We start from the raw sequence: 21,202 nt of genomic DNA, 5'->3' as shown, positions 1-21,202 counted from the left end.
AGTGCAAGTCCTTCACGGGGAGGTAGCTACAGCCAGTCCGAGTTTATGCTGTCTTGATTTATTTCTTTCAGGCTGATCGTGAAGCTTAGTGTTTTCTGTAGGAAAGCTCAAGTGTTTATATGTTTGCAGAAGGCAACAGTGTATTGAAAACCTAATGGGGCTGACATACAAGCAAAGATGTGACCTAATATTCACTTATTGCTTTTTAACCAGTCATTGAGTTAGATTTGGGATGTCGTCCTTAATCCTTCTTGTTTGTTGCTACTGTCATTTTTATTCTCTCAGTTTTCAGCCCTTTATAAGAGTCAATTTGCAGCATTCATATCCAAGGGATGAGAATGATCTATTTGAAATATTTTGGAAAATTGAGTTTTGTCAGTTCGCATTCCTTTAAGAGAAATCGCTCCTTAATAAGAAAAAAAAAAGTTGCACGTATATATATACACACATACACATTTCTCCAAAACAGTCTTGTGTAACTATAGAGAAAATCTCTAGTTCCACATTTGGAGATTCCCAGGGCCTTATCCAGGCATATTACTGTCTATGGAAAGTTGCCCATTAAATTAAAAAGAAAAATGAAAAATCGGTGCAGATCCTAAGAGCTATGCAGAACTCTTGGTAGGGAATTACTAAGAATTCCTGTTTACCTCATAATAATTTGGATCTGAGAGGATATGGTGAATAAAAAGCAGTTTCCAAGTTTGTAGACCTTAATTTATGAGCTCTTGTCTAGATTATATGTTACAGTAAATAATTCTAAGAGTAATTACCAAGCATTTGAGCGAAATTTTAATCAAAGAACTGAAACTCTTTTGCATTAGAAACTGATGTAAATGAAGATTTATTTCAGCAATTTTTCTTCAAGTTTGTTGCTTCAGAAGAACAATGCAAAATTAGGTATTTTCCTGGAGTTTTGGTTTATTATCCCCTTCCCAAGGTCTAATTCATGGTTCTAGAAATGCCAGCATAAAGTTGTACAACGTATAATATATTATGTTCTTTTAGGCCTAATTACATTACTGGGCAGTTGTTTTGGTATAAATTTAAATCCCTTTCTAAGGCGATGGGACTTTTTTCCTCTTCCCCGTGCCTTGGGATTGGTCTTTGTAGGATGAACCTTTCCGTTGCCCTGGGCTGTGTACATCCTGAGCAATGGAAAGCTACTCCTACTGCAGATGCTGGTTTGGTCCCTGTATTGTCCTTTATGGGTAGAAAGTCCCTCTGCTCTGTTTCATACCTCCTAGAGTCATTGATTATGAAAGAGAAAATCAGATCTCACATTTTGTACTGCAGAAGTGGCCTTCAGAGGGGGGTTTTGAGGAAGAGATCCTCAAAAATGCATATTTCAGTCATCCTTTGTAACATTGCTGTGGGGGTTGTTAAGAGTCTGTCTTCTCCAAGAGCCACTGTTTGTGTGTTTCAACTTTGTGTTTTTTGCTGGGGGGTTGGGAAAAGGACCAGGAGACAAGCTACACCATCATCAAATCCAAAGAGACGACGATTACAGCAGATGGCTTGAAACCAGGCTCGGCGTATGTCTTCCAGATCCGAGCCCGGACAGCTGCCGGCTACGGTGGCTTCAGCCGAAGATTTGAGTTTGAAACCAGCCCAGTGTGTAAGTCCTTTTAATTACTGTCAGCCCATGTCTCTGGAACGGTTACCAGTAACGAGTCAGGGGATCGATACCTTTGCAGAGAGCTCTTCCTTGTCCTGGCCTCATCTCTTGACTTTGGAAACACCAGGCACATCATGACCGTGCACTAGACAGGCTAACACATCTGTCCTTGCTTCCTCAACTCACATGGTGAGGTGGGAATTGAAGTCAGGACGTCTTCAGGCTCCAGAAATTCATAGCGTTCCCTGCTTGGAAAAATCCTGTATTTATGAGAGCTGATGCAAGAGAGGACAAGGGCCCTCCTCTCAGGAGGGACAGAGGGGATGATACCTGCTCCTCTGTACCTCTTAATGGCTGTCTGCAGAGGATGGTGAGCTCTCTCAAATATCTGCCTCTGGGGAAAAAAACCTGAAATGGTGCCTCTCTGCAAGGGGAAGAATTGAACCAGCATTAGCATCTTTTGGTGTAAGTTCCTGTCAAGTTGAAAGATGGTTTCTGTTGGCTGCCAATGCCACAGCCTCGAGGAACGGAATTTGACTTGTGATCAGAAATGGGAAAAATATGCACTGCAGGCACAGGACTTTTGCTTGGCCTGTTACAAATTTGTGGGGCTTGAATTTAATTTTATTTTTTTTTTTAATGAATCTGATCATCCAGGTCTGGATTCTGGAGCAGATTCTGTGGTAGACTGAACTCCTGAGGCACATAGAGGCTCAGCTGCTCTTTCTCCTGTGTTCAGGCACAGCTGTGGGGAAATTCTTTTTGTCCCGATTACGAAATTTTTGCAGATGTGTCAAAGATAATTTCCTCCCTCAGAAAATATGTCTTATCTATTTCAGTTTGTACAACTGTCATTTATTAATTTTTTATACTGTTTGCATGAAAGAGAAATTTTCTGGTGGAAATACACTGTTCGTTCCTGTGGGAAAGAGCCTATTTTCTGTATGTTTTCCTTGGAAATTTAAATTCGTCAATACTTTGATTACTATTACTCCGGTTCATTTAAAATTCATCATCTTTGAGAATAAGATGCCAAGTTGTCTTTTCAATGCATGCTACCTTTGAAGCTGTAATAGATTTTAAAGGAATCATTATACATGTGCAGATGTAGCTGTGGAGCCAGTGATAGAACTAATACAGTGCAAATTGCATCACGATGCAAACATTAATGCAATAAGAATGGTCTATTTAATGTATTTCTTATTGTATTAACCATTAATCTTGCCCTATAAGTAGCAACAAAATCATGTTATACCGAAAATTATTCTATATTATACTAAGGAAATTTTGCTTGCAGTTGGAAAGTTTCTAGTTTAGAGTCATTTGAGTAATAGTGTTCCAGACTATTAATAAATAATACATGAAATATATGCACATTTGATCCAGTGCCACCAGTACCTATGATCCCGGTCCAAAAATAATGGCACTTCTGTAAAGCCCATCATGTAAGTATGTGTGTTAATCAGGAATTTTGAGGACATCATGTGGTAATATCTTTAAACCCCTCGAGCCATTTAGTCACACCTGTACCCCAGTCTTTTTAGCGTTTTAAAGGCAGAGGAGTAGGTACTTCTCAGATACTAAGGACCTGCCAGCGTAGTCGGAGGAATACCTACTGCATGGTCCCCAGTTTGGGAGCTGGGAACTGTTCCTGTGTTGGACTTGAGCTCTGGCTGAAGCAGGACTTAACTGGATGTTTAAATGCTTGGTAGAATTGAAATGCAATGTGAGCCTCAGTATCTTGCAAAATGCAGCTCCATTTGACATTTAAAACCTTTTAAAAAGTGATTTTAACATTTTTTTTCCAAGGCCCTGTGTAAAGTCAATATTAGTGCCGGGAGTGTGACCAGGCTCCCACTGCTTTCCTGCACGTCCTGGTGAATCAGAAAGCAAGCACAGATCGAAATCTCACCGCTACATCGGAGTGCAGATCTGAACCTCTTGTTAGAGCCAAAGCAAATTATTTTGATTCAAGCACAAATAAAAACCTTTCAGTGACTGTTGTGAGAATCAAAAACAGCCTCCAAAATCGTTTGGACCAAACAACAGGTTTTGTTTTCCAGTTCGCAAGGTTTCTGTAAAGTTATTTTTAATGCACTTGGAAGAAATATGAAACAACAGCCTGAGAAATGCAATGAGGGGGAAGCCATTACTTGTTTTGGATTTCTCTCTTTTTCCAGATTCAGGGGTTTTTTTACACACTGTTGCCTGCATGTGCAATTCTGCAAAGCGCTGCAATGCAGCCAGGGCTGCATTTTTCAGCGGAAGTTTTTTATTTGGGTCAGTCTGTTGCTGGGTGTATCTACTTGCTGCTGTCCTTCTTTCCAAATGCCACTGAGCTCGTCTAGCCCTGATAAAACTAACATTGCCAAAAGCTGGTTTTCAGCTGGATTGGTGAGCTAATCCAGCTGGTCAGCCGGGCAGGAGTGGGAACATGTCACCCAGTTGAGGAGGGGTAATGCAGGTCCCCCCTGGCTTTAAATGGCAACAAGGTTCCAGCTCAGCTTTTGAATTCAGGCTTTTTAGCTGCCATAGATCACAGCAGGATTTATCTCATTTCCCCATCCCTCGAGCTGTGCAAAAAAACACCAGTCACAGCTTAATGTTCTCCTTTAAATGTTTTTCTTTTTAATTATTTTGTCAAGAAAGCAATAAAACATCATCTTAAGGAGCCTCCATAAATTTGTGAGGCTAATAAAATCTCTGGATGATGGCACGGGTTTGAAGCAGTTAACATTAAATATTTAATGTATCGCAGCCAGTCCTTCTGAAATCATTTACATTGCTGTAGCAGGTCCATGCTGCTCGTTGTTGAGCTCTGGAGAGCTCCTGTATGAAGAGCTACTGGAAACCCATTGCAGATCGATGTTTAACGCCATACCTTTTCGTCTTTCTTTTCTTTTAACAATTAATATGGGACTATATTCAGTTATTTTATAGCCTCCATAAAGCTAATCCTGTGCTAAGAACCCCTTTTTACTTCACTTATTTAGTTAAAGGCTTCTTCAGTGCACTATCGATTCCTGCTGCTCCCCGGGGTGGATGAAGCTTCATCTGGGGCTGGGACGACAGTAGGAGCTATAATGAGGTTTTTCCCCACACAACAGCAGCACCTACGCTGGCGAGCTGGTTTTGCAGGGAGGAAGCCAGATTTGTACCCCAGGGTGGTTAAATATATGCAGCTTAATAAGCTGGCAGTGGAGAGGGCAGGGTGAGGAGGCTTTGGTTTCTGCTTGGGGAACCCCACATGCAAACCACTGAGGAGAGATGGGCTCCTTCCCCTGCAGTGCAAAGCAGATAAACAAGATAAAAATGGTGTTAGCATTTCCATTTTACAGGCTGCAGGGGCTTGCTTACCTGCTCTTACTTAACCTGTGGCAAACCCCAGTTCTCCTGACCTTTCTGCTGGCATCTTGATCACAGGACTTGTCTCCTGCCTTTTGGCAGGAGGGCTCTTTACAAGGCATGGGCTAGGAGAGTTCTGCTTCCCTTGGCCAATAAAAAGACCAACCAGTGCATGTGTCTTAGCAAATTCCTATTTTACAGAGGGCACCTACTGGCCATGTGACATAGATGCCACAAGGAGTTAGTTTTTAATTGTTTATAGCTTCTTGAAGTGCAGGTAATGCTGTTTATCACAGAGATCTTGCTTATGTCTCTTAATAACATTCCGTAAATGTTCTCTCTGCAAATGGGAACCTGTTGGGTTTTGATCTTTTATCTCTGTGATTTCTAACGCAGCTAACCAGAAAGACAAATTTGACTTTGCAAACTCAAAGGCTGCATTCTGCAACACTTTGGTTTCTGAATTCAGTGATGAGATGCGATTTTGTTGGGGTTTTGGCTTGGTTTTGCATGTGTGTTTGGTTTCTTTCCACCCATTTCCTTTCCAAACTAGAAACAGACAGCAAAGGGGGAAAACACAAACCATAAAAGAAGAAACGAACTGGTAAGACTTGAAACCTTGCTGTCAGCCCCACTAGAAAGATTCATGTGAGTGCTGACTATCGTTTTAACCTTAATCTCCATTTTCTGTTTCTCATCTCAGCAGTAGCTGCATCCAGCGACCAGAGCCAGATTCCTATAATTGTTGTGTCTGTAACAGTGGGAGTCATTCTGCTGGCTGTTGTTATTGGTTTCCTTCTCAGCGGAAGGTAAGAGAAGAAGCTGTGTATTTATACTTCTCCAACTTTTGTAATAACTTTATCTGACCAGCTGATTAGCACAATTTAGGTGAAAGCAGTATGTGAACGAAGCTGTCGAGTGGTAGCGCTGTAAAACGGCACGAGGGTGGGCTGATTGATCTGTTTGGACAGGCAGGAATGGCAGAGGCTCGCTCACAGATGTAGTTCACTTCCCAATGATTTTCACCTCTGTATAGACTGGCCCTGATTATTCGACTTGATTCTCACAGGAGTGTTTTCACATTCCTTTAAAAATAAGCAGAACATGTTACTACAGGTAAAATATCCTGAAGCCCATATGTTTGCATTCAGAGCTCACAATGGGCTTTGCTCACAGAGAAAACTTGAGTTCAGGAAAACACTTGCAAAGAAAAAGAGAAGAAATCCAGCCAAATGGCCAAATGCACCAAGTTTTGGTCAGGTCTGGATTTCATTTTTCATGTGTAGGACACTAATGTGTTCCCCACGCGCTAGTAAATTATACAGAGAGCTCCCCCCACGGAGGCAGACGCTCAGCTTCAAACCATCAAGTGATCCCATTGACTTCTCATGTGCTTAAACATAGGCAAGTGATGAAAGCCTGGGCTATACCATCTTTGACAACTCTAATGGAAGTTGATGGAACTTGTTTGTGAACAAGGGATTGTGGTATTGGGAGGGAATCTGGCTTGTATCAGGATCAGTTTGTACTGCGGCACTAAATATGCGTAGCAGCCAGCACAAAAGGCACTTGTTTCATATACTTCACGTGTATTAGTACATCTTTTAATAGCAGTAGTCAAATGATACAACGTCCTTCATGCAAAGCAATGTGAGGTGCATCTATTGATAAGGCTGAATTTGTTTTCAGTGTAAAGTAAACTTTTATGCTTCTAAGATACCCATCAGCCCGCTGTTGCTTGATACAAGTCTGTCTTAAGCTCGGGTCTAGCGAGGTGGCTGTAAATTACAAGATATTGTTAAGTGTTAAGAGTAGTTACAAGATAGTCACAGAGGAACTGTGCCAATAGTGGACGTATTGGCTGAGGGTCTTATTTCCCAGAGGAGGTAGGGTATCAGTCTGCGAATGCAGCGTGGTGAAATCCAGCCAGGCTGAGCAGCTGTGTCCCCAGGCATAAGGCATCCATGGAAGGACACAGTTATTTCCTGTCTTAAAAGGTAAGTGTGCTGCCAGACTCATCTCCACTCAAGGTCAGAGACTGACAGTCTCTTCCAGCTCAGCCGTTCGAGCTCCTGTCTGCTTTGAGTGACTTGTTCGGCTTAAAAATGGGAAAGTAAATGCTCCTGTCTGTATGAGAAGCATGCAGTGGCGTGGGGGATTGAATGGCTACAGGCCATTCACACCAGGGGCTACAGGAAAGATGTAGCCAAAAAGACTTGGCTCTGAACACTGTAGGCAGGAGTTCAAGTCTCTCCTTAAAGGCTGGAGGTTTTGAGTCAAATCCCTCCTTGAACAGAGCGGGCGGATGTGGGCTTTGGCCTCCCCCAGCCTGGATGCATGCTTGTATCGATTCAAACAGGAGATTGCACGCGTGGATGTAGGGAAGCTATGGATGTAGCCTGGCACCTCTGCAAGGAGGAGTCTAGGGGGGTGAACTGTAAGTGGAGGGACGTATATCCCTCTGTGGCCATAAGGAATCGCACCTGTGTCACAACCAGCAGCTCTTGCTCTTCCCACAGTTGCTGGCAAGCACTTGGGACCCCTTTGGGGAGGATGTGCCCTTGCAGGTCTCCTTTTTGCTGCTACCCTCTCTGGTCCAAGAAAGCAGTTGCAAAGCCCGAGCCGTTTGTCAGCAATTCTGGTCAGTTATGTCTTTCTGTCCTTTGCCCTAATGGGCTTTCCAGGATGTGCTTCCTCTTGGCTCTTTATCTCTTGGCATGTTTATAAAAGCCCTTGTCTCATTTGTCTAGAGTTTTATTGCCGCCTCTGCTGCTGCCTTAATCCTCCTACCTTGTACTCACACCTCTCTCTGTGAACCCCATGGCAGCTGCAGGTTCCCAGGAGCTTCTCCATGGTGCCATGCTGGACGTATGGGAAGGGGCAGTCACAGGGACCTGAGCTCTTGGTCCATTTTTATCTTTTCAACCCTTCCTCTAAACTGGGAAGAACCCAGTCCCTCAGCTGGAGGTGGTGGAGAAGCCTCCAGCACCAAGATTTGGTCCATCGTTAGAGAATTGGCTTCAAAACCACAGAGCTTTTCAGCTGCTTTGAGTTCCCATGAATTTTAAAGCCCGTCTGGTGCGCTGAGTGGCTTGTGAGAACAGAAAAATAAACCCCAGAAACCCAGAAAGCTGACAGCCAATTTGAAATTAAACAAAGCAAAACAAAAAAATTGCTCCTGTTTGGAAGAAGCAGAGATGCTGCTGAAATGTGTCACTCATGCTGCTTTGCCTTGGATATGATTTCGAGACAATTCGTGGAGTGACTCTCCTGCTGTGACACTGCAGGGACGATAAACACATTCCAAGTCATGGGATAATCCCTTTCTGAAGCTCTTAACCTGTTTCTGGAAGATGATTTCCTGTATCTTTGGAGTGGTTATGTTGTTCCAGTGCCTGGTTCCAGGGGGTTAAATTTCCTTTCCTAATTCTTTTCCCGTACTTGCCTTTAGAAAAATAGACATTTTGAATGCCAGGAGTTGCTCCAGCTGGAATCACCACTGCTTTCCACGCCAAGCAAGCTGTGCAAAGCCCAAGCTCTGTCTTTTCTGCTAATGTGGGAGAGCAGGTACTGCCCAGCAGCAAAGCTAAGGAGAAAAACACTTTTGCTCTGCAGCACTGAAGACATAGCCTGGCCAGCTCCTGCAAACAGGGTCCTCATTGCTGGCTCCGTGGTGCTCTCGGGCTCCCTGGGAGGCCCTCAGCGCCTCAGAATAAGGATATACCTCCCCAGGATGCTGTATGGCATCTCTTTGCGCCTATCCTCCCAAGTGCCAGGCTGAAGCGAGCAGGTGCTTGAGAGCAGTCCTGCAAGTGAGAAGGGGATGTCCTCCTGCTCTCGTCAGCTTGGAAAGAAGTTTCCCAGCCATAGGACTCAGGGGTTTGCTGGGCTCTGCAGACTTTTTATTTTCTGTTAGGTCCCTGGAGGCAGAAGTTTCCACACCTCTTCCCCTTTATTTGCTTTCAAGTATCTCTGCAGTTTTCTCACTTCTTTTGAATGAAGGTAAGTAACAGCTTGGCATTTCCCATTGGCAGCTGGCCCTAAACCAAAGGTCAGCTGAACGGTAGTCATGGTGGCATTTCCACATGCCAGTGTCCATCTGTGAAAATGCGCTTTGTGTCTGAAGCTGGAGGTTCCTGGGAATTTGAAACTAAATGTGCTTTGCCCTAAACAATTAAGCTGCGTTTCAGAGCTGATTTACTTGCAGATGCTCCAGAAAACTCTTCCTGTAAATAATGCATCCTCTGACCAAGGTCATAAATGCCAAGCAGAATAGCTGATCGCTTTTTTAAGTTATCCTGCTCTTTCCATCAAGGGCATATTAATAATATAACGATCAGGATTACAAATCAAAGAGGTTCACTAAATCAGACTGTAGTTGTCTCAGCAAAAAAAGAAAAGTGGATTGAAAATCTATTATTAAACCAGCTACAAGCATTAAATTAAAGAACATGGAGTTGTTATTATCTTTGTTTTGTTAGGATTATGTGTTCCTCTCAAAAGCGCAATGCATTTTACAGATAGAGCAAGGCTATAAATTTTGCTTTCCTAGCAGTGCTTGAATTAGATGCCGCTTGGCATTATTGTTCCTGATTGAAGTATATATTAATCTAAAATCATTACAGACTTTTGTTTTACAGTCTGTGTTGGATAATGCCAGTCACAAAGATCTTTGCGCTCCGTCTTGCAAGGAGCAATAAGGTGCTGCAGTTGTTGTGGCATCAGCCCCTTTCTTCCTACCATCTGAGGTAAGAAGCCAGGTTTGCATCAGCCTGCTTCAGAGCAGTTCCTCCTCTTTTGTCCTTCAAACGCAGCCCTGTTTGCAAAACTGACAGGGTCTTAGGGTGAGTGTTAAGAGACTGCTGGTCCCTCCGGTCCCCCAAGCATCTGAGCTTTGTAGCACTAAACAAAGGCGTGGGCTTTCGCAGAGTAAAATGGGGATGCTATTAGGTCAATGCTGTACATGTTTGCAAGAGCTGCTCAAAATAACTAAGAAGTATACTGTGCATCTGCATTTATAGCCAGCTACCCATTATGGATGACCTTTCCATCTCAACTGATCTTCCAAAGAACCAGGGGGAGCTTTTTATAGAACTTAAGAAAAAAAATAGATTTGAAGCAACAAAAAATTGCCCCTTGCCCTGTGTCATGCATATATAGAAAGTCTCTTTGTGGCAAGGAACTAGCCTTCGAAAGACAAAGCAAAGACAAATCTTGCCACCTGGGTATTGGCAATTAGAGGCTTCTGCACCAGAGTATCCATCCTTGACCTTAGCTGATTTAGACTTTTAAATATCAGCCCCTGTGGTGGCAGAGGGCTACTTTCTGGACACAAATATGTGCATCTTGTTAAAAAGCGACTTTCGGGGAGTAGAGAGGATGAAAAGATTGTGGTGTATATCCTAGGTCCTGAGCCAGCATTTGCAACCTTCTGTGATGTGTAAGGTCAAAATGGATGAATTTTTCCACCACCTCCTCCCCATCCTATTTTCCAAGATGTGTCAGGGCTTAAAATAGTTTGCTTTTTTGGTATTTCCGTAGGAAACGGGAGACAGATAACGTTTTTCATAGAGAATTTTTCCAGCATGAGTCATAATTTTTGTTAGTTGTGGCTTTTTAAAGGATTTTTATCTCTACATTCTTGCCTGCTCTTCCTTCTTCCTACAGGACATTGTCTCCTGTGATTTATAGCCACTTTATGATGCTGCCTACTGCCAAATATTCCCTGCAATTCACCTGACAAGAGGAAGGATTTTGTTGGAGAAGCTAGTGCTCTGCCAAGTCAAAATTCCCATCCACCAAGAGCAGGCAGGGTCTGGTCCTGCTTCTGTTTGGGTCAGGGTTTTTACTACCTCTGTCATGTTAACAGCCTCTTTGCTCTTTGGTGGTACATTTTGCCAGAGAGGAGCGTTAGCGACATTGGTATACAGGGTCCCTCTCTGGAAAAAAAAGTACTCCAGTGCACTCTTCTGCACAGGGTGATGCCTTCCCAGGGCCGGTATGGAAATCTGTTGCCTGTAGTCACCATCTCTAGCATCCTGCCTAGATCAACTTGGCAAATACGGCTGCTCCAACACCTTTTTTCTTTTTTTATTCTAAACACTTTTTGGCTTAGTACTTCCATGCAGACACACTGGGCTCCACAAGCCAGTCTGAGCTGCTGCAGTTTCGAGGCAGGTTTAGGGACCTAGGCTAACCTGCCTTCAGATGACTTTGGCCCAGACAGAAGGTGAGAGTTGACCAAGTCTGTAATTAAGCTCCAAGCCCATGAGGCATTGCCCTTGAAAGCATCGTTTCTGAGTTATTCTGGCAGTAGCCAAGGGAACAGGGCAGGAGGACTGTGATAAACAGATAAGTGGATGGTATAAGCTTTGTCTGAGCAGGGGAATTGTGGGGCAGTGCAGCAGTTAGTGACAAAAGCTCTTCGCCTTCATTCAGATGATGCATTTGATGGCATTGCACAAGTCCTGTTTCCACTTTGAGAAGGGAACTAGGCTGCCCTTCAAGCTGAAAATGAAACCTGACTTCAGTGGTAGCAGCTCCAGGCTCCCGCTGAGCACTGGTGAAAGCCCCATGCATATGTAGTGTTTTAAAGTGGGGTTTTACAGTGTCTTCTCTTGGCTATGGAGTGGGTAGAGGATGAAGAAGAAAATCAGACTGTCATCTGTCTGCACTTCTGAATATGTGGATGTTTCACCTTGCTTTGGATGCTAGAAATAGGAAGCATGACCTCTCCTGGGGGCACACCATGTTGTGGCATTTGGCCTTTTACCTAGAAAAAAGGTTATCTGTACTTTCTTACAGCTTAGACATAGCAAAGTATAATGCCAGAGGTCTTTCCAAGTACAGTTCCTTTCCCTGGAAGCATTGCTCTCCTTCCCCGCAGTAATTGCACAGATATCACCTGCTTGGGCTTCTGCATTCTCAGTTATTCTCGAGCAGCGCAGAGACATGCTTTAATGTGTGAACTAGGTATAGCTCAGCAGGAAGAGGAGGTGACTCCTTAAACATTCATATAGTTCTGGGCAAAGTAGGAGTACATTCCTAGCAGCTCAGTGCGTAATGCTGCTCCTATGATGTTTGAAGCAAGCATGCTGAGTCACGAGGTGCTGGGTGTAGTGCTGGCCTCCTGACCTGGAGATGCAGGAAGCAATCATTGCCATCGCTCAAGGCTGCGTGAAGGATTAGAAAAATCTTCCCAGGCACGCCGAAGTATTTCAGTCTCTAATTGCAAGCCTCTGAAGAACATCCCATTAGAGCAGCTTATTAAAAGCAACAAACGAGGCTTTCATTTATCATGACTCCAAGTCTTCAACTTATAACTCTTAAAAGCCGCAGCTATATATGGCAGAGCCTTTCTGAGATCTATCTAGCCACTAGAAATGTAGTTTAATTCCTAATGCTCTCTGGGTCATCTGCAGACTTGTGGTAAATTAATTACATTGATTGCAAGCACAGTTGTTGGGGCCCATCATATATATAAATTTCATTAACAAAGCATGTAGCCCAGGGTTTGAAACGATGCCAAGGGTGTTGATAAGTCCTCCTAGCACAGGTTTATTAAAGTTCGCTCTCTGGACAGTTGGTTTTGTGAACCACATAGGCATTGCGGGGGTCACCTTTGCTAGAACTGGAGGAGTGTTGGCTTTGTGTGCCTGAGATAACCGAAAGCAGTAGAGTTGGTCTAGTCAAGCAGCAGGGAAGCGCCAGCAGGCTGCAGAGGTCCAGGAGGTGCCGCTGCAGCTCCAGGCTCCTCTGCATTGCCTCTGCCCATCTGCAACCCTTTCCTTGAAGCCAGGGCTCAAAGCAGAAGTCACACCTTGTTTCAAGCCAGCTTGGCTTTTGGAGATGCTGCTGCCTCAGCACCTTGTTCTTCCCCAGCAAAGGGGATTTAACGCTGCAGGTGTTTTCTCAATAACCTTCACCATTACCTGGACATGTCACCTGTTAACCTGCAGCAGATTGGAGGGGCTCTTGACCGCCTGCTGGAGCCAGGGGAAGCCCCCACAAGCTCTCCTCATAGTCTGCTTGTTGGTTCAGTGAGGCTGGAGGAGACTTTGCAGATAATTTTGATGTATACAGTACTCAGTTCAACTCTGACTACTGCCCGATACAGGTCAGCTTGCTGGCTAAAGATCTTAAAACCCTGGAGAGGTCCGGGCATATTTCACTAAGCAGTAATCTCTTATTCTGCCACAGCATTTGATCTCATCTGGAAAGCATTTGCTTTCAGCTCCTCAGTTTCTAGACCGAGAAAGTCCTCCGTGGAGCAAGGAGAGAGGGAAACTCTGCCCCTCCTAGAAGGCATCAGCACCCAAATGCGGTGGCTGTGAGGGCACAGCGGGCTTGCTGGAGTTTAATATCCAGTTTTATTTGCCTCAAACTTTTTATATTCTGAAGTTTACCTGCCAAATCAAGCCATCCTTTTAACATGAGCAGTAATAAATCTTCCATTGTCCTAACTGTTAAGGCCAAGTAGTCCATTCACTTACCTATCCAAGTGCTCCTGGGACTGGAAAGTGAATTTTGTTGTTTGCTGATCCAGTTTAGTTTGTTTCTATGAGCTTTAGGTTTCGCCTAATGTTGCACCTCAGAGTATTTTGACCCGAAGTGCACAGTGTTATGTGACAGGTGTGCAGGAGTAAGGCTGCATTGAGGCATATTTTCTTTGCACTTGAGCATTTTTTTCCTCCCCATAAAGGGAGCAAGTGAGATCTGAAGTGCTCTGCATTCAGTGCAGGGAACTGATTTTGTCTCGGAGCAGCTCAGTTGCTGATGAAGTGCTCAAAGAGTTTTCTTTAGGAAAATAGCAATCTCTTTTTCATTTTAAGGAGGTGGTTGCTTTTCAGGTTAATTGAACTGTTGTTTCAAAAACTTGACTTTGCACGCTGAGCAGTGTGGGAAGGTCTGGTGGCAGCAACTGTTAGAAAATGCCGGGGGGGAAAGGGCCTCCTAGCTAAAATGTAAGCTAAGTTGTCACAGCCACAGTCATCTGGAGACGTACCAGTTCCCTGCGCTCAAATCCTGCGAGGTTAAACCCAGAAAATGGCAAAATTGACTCAAACTATATAATGCTTGGGTTGCCTTTGTGTGCTTTTGGGTTTTGGACCTCCAGTGTTAACTTTGATCAATGGAGAGGTTTAGTGAAGGCTGAGCTGCTCCCATGTTAGTATGACTATACAAGCAGGGGCATTATGAAAATACAAAATATTGTCAATTATAGTAAAAAAATATTGGCATCATTGTTTAGAAAATGTTAGCAAGTTGTTTTGCTGATGCAAAAGGAGCTTAGAGAGACATTCTTCACCAGTTCTAATTTAAGTAAGCACATAATCCAGTATATAATTCTGTAAATCATTGCATGCCTGAAGTTATTTTGCATCATAATTTAAGGCGGTGCAGTTGCAGAATGTTAATTTTGTCTAAATAGGCTATTTTAATGTGTTTTAATGTGTAAATTATACTTTATAAAAATCTGATGGGCACAATTTTTTTTCAAGAATTACATATTATGATGATTTGCGGAGAAATGATGAGTGAGATCTTCAGCTGACTTTAACTGGAGTATGTCTGCACCATTGGTCTCCTGCTTGTATATTGTACTGAAGTTCTTCCTGTTGTTTCTTCTGCACTATGTTCTTTTTCAGGGTGAATTACCTTAATAGGTTTGGTAACAGAAAAAATTGTCCATGCAAGTTCTCTGACAAGGATAAAGGACAATTACTGAGGTGCAGCCAGCCTTGGGTTATGGACTGATGCCAGGCAAACCCGTACTCTGATTAGACTAGAGTAATGGCTCGGCAGCCTTCAAAAGCAAGCTGTGGACGCACGCAGTGCCTTTCAACTCACCACATTTTGAGTTTACTTAGGCTGAATGCTTTCACACACCTCATAAGGTCCGGCTTCTGCAGATACATAATGTGCGCGCAAAGTTTCACTGATACAAGGAGACCCAGAGAGGGCTGTGTGAGTTGAGTACATGCATAAGGGTCTGCAAAAGCAGGGCTCACATTCATCCAGTGCTTTTTTTTTCTTAAAGGAAATTGTAACTGTACCCCACACACGCTTGTGGAAAAAGTCACTTTGCCTGCTCCAGGGCAGGTGCTTAAGTTTAAGCACATGGGTGGCCCCGTTAATCCTAATGGTGATACTCAAGTATGGGAAACACATGGTTAATTGCTTTGCAGGACCAGGGTCTATACGCTCTCCTCAAGGCGTTTTTCCCCAATGGTAGCACATGCCAGGAAATTCTTGCAGCCCAGGGTGTTAAGGTCCAAATAATAATTGCAATATGAAGGAAGAAGTGCGTATAAAAATGTTGCAAATGTATTTGCACCTTGCCAGGGCAGTGGGATTATTCCTTATCCTGGGCCTTTTTGTTTGCTTTTCAGTTGCTGCGATCATGGCTGTGGGTGGGCTTCTTCTCTGCGTGCTGTTGCCTATCCGAGCCTAACATGGTCAGTGTTCCCACCTGTGCTGGCTCCTATTTCGTGTCCTCCCTCCATGTTTTCTATGCACAGTCTGCCTCTCCCTCCCTTTCTTGTATTGGCCTGGAAATCGCTTTCTCATCTGATCTCTGCACCCAGCTTGTCTATCTCAACAACTGGAAATAGCGTGACCTGAAGCAGAGTGTGTCTCCAGCAAGAGCAGGAGTCCCAGGGGAAAAAAAGCCTGATATGTTATGCTGTGATGGATCCAGACACCACACCAGCAATGTCATATGTCATAATAAAACATCATGTATGCTGGACACTTCATCAAATTCTGCTTCTTGTCACCAAAAGGGGCCAGGGGAGGTCATTTGCCCTCAGAAAGGAAGCAGGGGGCAGGCGGGAGTGGAAAGGTATTTAGTGGCATGTAACATGCATGTCAGTGAAATGAACTGTATGTCATTGACATACATGTCAATGTATGACATACATGGCAATACATGATGCTGTTTGCCAACGATATGCTCCAGCAGCGCTGGACATATCTCTGTGGGCGTCAAGAGCTGCGTGTCCGTGCTGCATGCTGCCCTGTTCTGCCACCATCTGGGCTGCCTCACCAGTTTCTGGTCTATTGTACTCTCCCCTCTTTTCTAACTGATTAAAGGAAAGGTGATTTTAATTTCTGTTGGTTTGACTGGATGCCAGTTGAGTTGCTCCCCAAAGGGAATGTGTTTTAGGTCTCTGACTCGGCTTAATCTGTGCAGGCAGAGATCTTCCTAAGCCTCCTAGGAGACTCCTGAAATCACCATCCCCATCAGACAGCTGCTTGAGACCATAGGAGTGCTGAGACATCCCATGTGTGTTGTTAAACTGGTTAAAGCATGACAGAAGGTTTTGCAGCATAGCTGGGTGAGAGGTGTGAAACTCTTCTACTGTACTTTCTGGGGGATGCTGAGGCTTTGCATGGTGGTGGCTGGGTCATGGTGCAGTCCCTGGCTGTGGGGCACTGCAGTCACCAAGGTGGACAGTTTTTTGGGTCCTCTAGTGCTGTATTTTGGCTCTGACAGAAGCCAGAACCAGGGAGTTTGCAAATGCAAATCCCAAAAGCCCTAAAGCAGAAGACTTTTTTTTTTTTTTCCTGTTGGAGCATTTTTAAATTGATTTTTGTGACTTCTGAGTGCTTAAGAGCAGCGTTAGCAAGCAAGGATGCTCAGCTCAAAGTGTTTGGCTGCAAAACGTTCTTCTGGTATGTGCAGTCATTCCTGCGAGCCACCGGTTTGGCAATGATTACGCTGGAAGAAAACCTGCCGGTACTTCTGTTGTCTGTCATGCCTGTGCCACCAGTGCATGAGCAGTCCCTCACTGGGAGCCATGCTTCAAATGTCCTCAGCAAGGCTGCCAACCAGAGAGTGGCAGCAATGGAAAATGTTTCTCAAAGGAGACTGGGAATGGACTGGATGGCTACGAGGAAGAGAGACGCATAGGGAAAACTTGGCTGACCTGGAAAACACCTTTTGCAAGTTTCCTCCTAAGCTGCAGAGAGACTAATGTGGTAGCAGGCTGGGAGGGGGAAACGGGAAGAGTGACTTCAAGGCACGGATGCTGTTGGCTGTGCTATGGGAAGTCACGACAACCTCTTTAGAGAGATTTATGGAGAACACTTCAGAGGGAGCTTCCTGTGAGAGGGGGAAACAGTATCTTGTTTAAATTATTTTTAATTGTTCTGGCGGTGGTTTAGGAAAGCAGGGAGTCATTCAGTGTGAAGGCAGGGAAAGACTAAAGGCTAAAAATACCACCACTGGAATTATGAAACTTCCTTTGTATTGCATCCAAGTTAATCGGAGGTCGAAGGCAGGGTCGCACTGTGTAGAGGGGGACAGCAGTGGCTGGGAAAGCAGCTGAGAAGGCAGTGAACCTGCAACCCTTTAAGAAGGGAACCTGCCCTGGTTCCTCTTTGGCCAGTCATCTAGTGTATCTTTGAACTGAGCCGAAGATTGTAGCTTGTCATCTCCAGACATTTTACTGCTCTTTTGATCCCGTTCTCCAAATTATAGGACTTTGAGAGTAGATAGAGGAGTTGAATGACTCAGATTCCCAGCCTGCATGGGTTGCTCCAAGTTACTCCACATGAAAGTTTGGTCCAGTGCAATGGAAGTAACTCATTATAGACATCAAAAAAGCAGGAGGAAAGTGAACAGAAAAATGGGAAACAACTTCCAGTATAAAAGCTGTTTGTTTTACACCAGGCCCTTGAGTATTCCCTGGTTTTGTGATACGGAATATATTCTAGGATTGCAAGCAGCAAAGGTGAATGCTGAACATGGACCAACGTCACTAGAGGTAGACTTTTGCCTCTGGCTCTCAGTATCGTTGTTGTTTATCCAGGATAAAAGTATTTTCTGAACAAGTAATTGTCTCCACACATGAGCTGAGGCGACAGGATCTTGGCCAGATGAACAGATCCATGTTTGTTTATTCCTCTGGGTGGAACGCGGTCCTGCCCTGCAACACGTATGCAGCCTTATTGCTTTAACATCTTGGCATAAGTAGTCTGAAATGAGCACTAACCCCTTGTAAACAACAATCTTGCAGTCCTCTCAAACCTCCTGTAAAATGATGGCTCAAGATGAGTTGGATGTATTCCTCGAAGTTGATCTATTGTAAAAGATGTGCTTCTGAGTGAAGGTCTCACCCCTGAAAAGCAAGTGGCATTTTGTCTCTGTTTCAGAGAAGCACACAGAGTTCATTTATCCAATATTTAAGAGATTAAATACATGTATAAATCTCTGCAGGACTGGGTTGGGAGATTGCATGCTGCTTTGGGGCACAAGCCATTCGATGGTACTGGCTGCACCTAGCAAGGTGAGGTCCCTTTCCTCATTGGGAATGTCTAAATGCTGTCCCCATGTGCATTTCTAGTAACACCTTGGCTGTGTGCTGAAATGTTTTGGCCTACGACTATAAAAAAAGTATGTAAAGACTCTCCCACATCACTGCCTAGGCCATCCTGCCTGGGTTGTGACCAGAGCGGTGGCCCCAGCTAGGGAGATGGAAACTCCTTCCCTTGGGCATTCTGTGGTTTTTGGGGATGCCTCAGGTGGCCGAGGAGCCACACACCACCCAGCAAGGGCACCCTGAAGTACAGTCAGACACAAAGCATCTCCATTGGTCCAGGGAGAGCAAGCATCTTCCTGCCTCCTTTCTTGAAGGATTTTTGTCCGTGAATTGGCTTCTGCCATGCGAGGCAGTGGGCTTTAGTTTCCCAGCTGAATTCTTCATCTTTCTACCTGTCCATTTTGTATTTTATAAACCTATATAGGGATCATTTTACAACTTCACTTTTATAATCTGCCCCATAAATACTTTATGAGCTGCCTGCCAATCTGCAAGTAGTTTTTAAATAAGACATGATGCCTTAAGAATATTTAAAGTCTCACTTTTTTTTCCTCTGATATTTTTATTGAAAAACACAGAGCTATGCAAGGAAGACATCTGCTTTCTAGATACAGAAACTGGGACAAATCCACAACAGAAGTAAATGAGTTGAGATTCAGGTGTGCTGCTGAATTGCATTAACTCTTTGGCTGAGTGTCTTCAGCTCAGTGGGAGATGAAGCGAGTGTCAGGATCTTTATGCTTTTGCTGTATGTGATACAGAAAAGATATAGGAAATCTATGGTTTGTACAATGACAATAAACTAGAGAATGAGGCTTCCATCAGGAGGCTTTTGACTCACAGCTTTTCCAATAAATATTAAGAGCAAATGCATGTGCAGAAATAGATTATTTCACAAATAAGTGGGAGCTTTTTCTGCCCCCCAAATATGTTACAAAGCCACAATATTTAGATACTTTTTTCTGCCAGTAAGATTCACGTAGTGAATCAGGAATGTTAATGTGAAATAGCAGATTTTTACGGGATTTAGTTGGGGAAGAAAGGAGAATAAAATGCTTGTGTTTGTTACTTAAAGCATCTGAAGGTCAAGAAGGGAAGAATTTCGGTTTAGCCCCAGTCAGCATGTACATGGCTTGTTTCTCTGGGTAGTTCAAGAAAGTGAGCGTGCGAAGGACACAAGTGGTTGCAACAGGCAGGTTTTGCAGCAAGCTTTGTTAGTGATGCCCAACTGTTGCTTGACAGTCACAGTCCACTAGCTGCCATTTCACTTTGGTGTGTCTTGTCAAGGCTTGTTTTAATGGTGCTTTGGGGGTCCCAGAGCCTGATTTCGTATGCTAATGTGACATGCTGCTCTATGTGTTACCCAGCTTGAGAGAGGGGGACAGCTGGAGCCAACTGGTTTGCATTGGCCCTTTGAGTGTGTCCCTGGGCAGTAAAACATGGACCACTGTGCATCAAGGTGTGCTTGGATCACTGGACACAAGCGATGGCATGTTCCCCATTTCTCTCTCCTCCCTCTTTATGGTCAAAGAATCAGGAGATGGAGGTATTAAAAAGGATAATGTTAGAAAAGCCTATTTATAGGTGAAGTACTCCAAACCCGAGGAAGAGCTTAGGGCATTTGCTCTAAAAGACTAACAGAAGAAATCGTGTATATGTGCATTTGGTAGAAAGATGAATTGAGACATTTGTGTATTTTTAAGAGGAAAATTGAGTTATACGCCTCAATCCAGAAAATTACTTCTGCAGAAAACTGATGTAACTTTTGGCAACTTGCCGCAGAAAAATTTGGGGCTGCCAGAAGTGGGAATTGATACTGATACTCTTATCTCTAGTTTATATACTTAAACGGGGAGGCAGTATGATGAAGAAGGAGAAGAATCCGTTTTCACCCAGGGATCGTGAATACCAAAACACACTTAGAAATGACCCTTACTCACAGGGTCTCCGTGTACACCTAGTGCTTAGTTTTTGAGTTAATTAGGCAGGACCCCATCTCAGGAAATGGCACTGCTGCTGCTGCTAGAGCAAGGCGACGAGCACCAACATACGGATAACTGAGCCATGTCTCCAGGCACCTCGTTGCCGCTCTCGTGGGTTTTGCATTCGGAGCGTGATGGTCTCAGCTTGTTCGCTGCTGCTGAAATTGCACCCTGCGTGGATAGTCTGGCTGTTTATCAATGGCAACCCATTTATCTCGCTGCCTGTGTCCCCAGACCACCTGTCAGCCTCCCCCCTTGTCTTCTGCACTTTGTCTCAATCCATTCCTCTGTGCTTGCACAACATTTGCAGTCTGTTTTTTCCTCCTCTCCCCTTTGCACAGGTCTCCCTTACTCCCTGAGGTAAGCTTGTGTGCCTGCTCCCCTTCCCTGGAGTAACCCCAGGAGCTCATGTTGCTTTTCCCCTCCTCGACCCTCCAGTGTCCAGCTCTGCTGGGGCCAGCTCAGCGGCAGTGCATGTGTCCCATCGTGTTGGGGCTTTTGTTTGTACTAGTGATCGTTTCACAAATCCGGTGCCAAAATCCTATAGCCGAAAGGCTTCTTGGCCCCTTGCATCCAGGCAGGCAGCAGTTCCCTGTAATAGGACTTCACGCTGAGGGCATGTTTCATGCAGATGCCTATTACTGCCTCCTCCTAATTACAGTTTTGTTTCTGCTAATCATGTGCTCCTCCTTGCTGCGAATGATGCTGGAGTTCTTGCATCCCCCTGTCTCAAAAATCATGGGCAATGGAAGAGAAGACTCCAAGTTTCTCAGCTTTAAGTGGCTTCTTGGTAACCTGAGGCTTTATTTGAGGTGTGCCAGCTAGTGATCCCACTGCGTGCTGGCTGCCTTGCAGGTGTCTGTTGCAGGTTTTTCACTCTACCAAGCAGTGTCCCTCTGTCTCATGTCCATGCAGTTTGCTTTAAGGATGAT

At 44.3% G+C, this 21,202-nt stretch overlaps 1 protein-coding gene across 9 annotated transcripts in view; it reads left to right on the top strand.

Annotated features, from left to right (window-relative positions):
• The window catches only part of EPHA5 (EPH receptor A5), a 204,402-nt gene that overhangs the window by 150,989 nt on the left and 32,211 nt on the right, over positions 1-21,202 (top strand). For 3 of the 9 annotated variants that reach the window (XM_052773976.1, XM_052774007.1, XM_052773993.1), the window contains exons 7-9: positions 1,459-1,618; positions 5,667-5,772; positions 15,355-15,420. In XM_052773976.1, the coding sequence (XP_052629936.1) occupies positions 1,459-1,618; positions 5,667-5,772; positions 15,355-15,420 (332 nt within the window). The remainder of the gene's footprint in view (positions 1-1,458; positions 1,619-5,666; positions 5,773-15,354; positions 15,421-21,202) is intronic. The other 6 variants (XM_052773983.1, XM_052773999.1, XM_052774023.1 and 3 more) reach the window with 3 other exon arrangements.

The sequence above is a fragment of the Harpia harpyja genome, chromosome 2 (assembly GCF_026419915.1).
Source record: "Harpia harpyja isolate bHarHar1 chromosome 2, bHarHar1 primary haplotype, whole genome shotgun sequence".
Lineage (NCBI taxonomy): Eukaryota > Metazoa > Chordata > Aves > Accipitriformes > Accipitridae > Harpia > Harpia harpyja.
The sequence above is the reverse complement of the archived record's forward strand: the minus strand, read 5'-3'. Positions and strand labels throughout refer to the sequence as shown.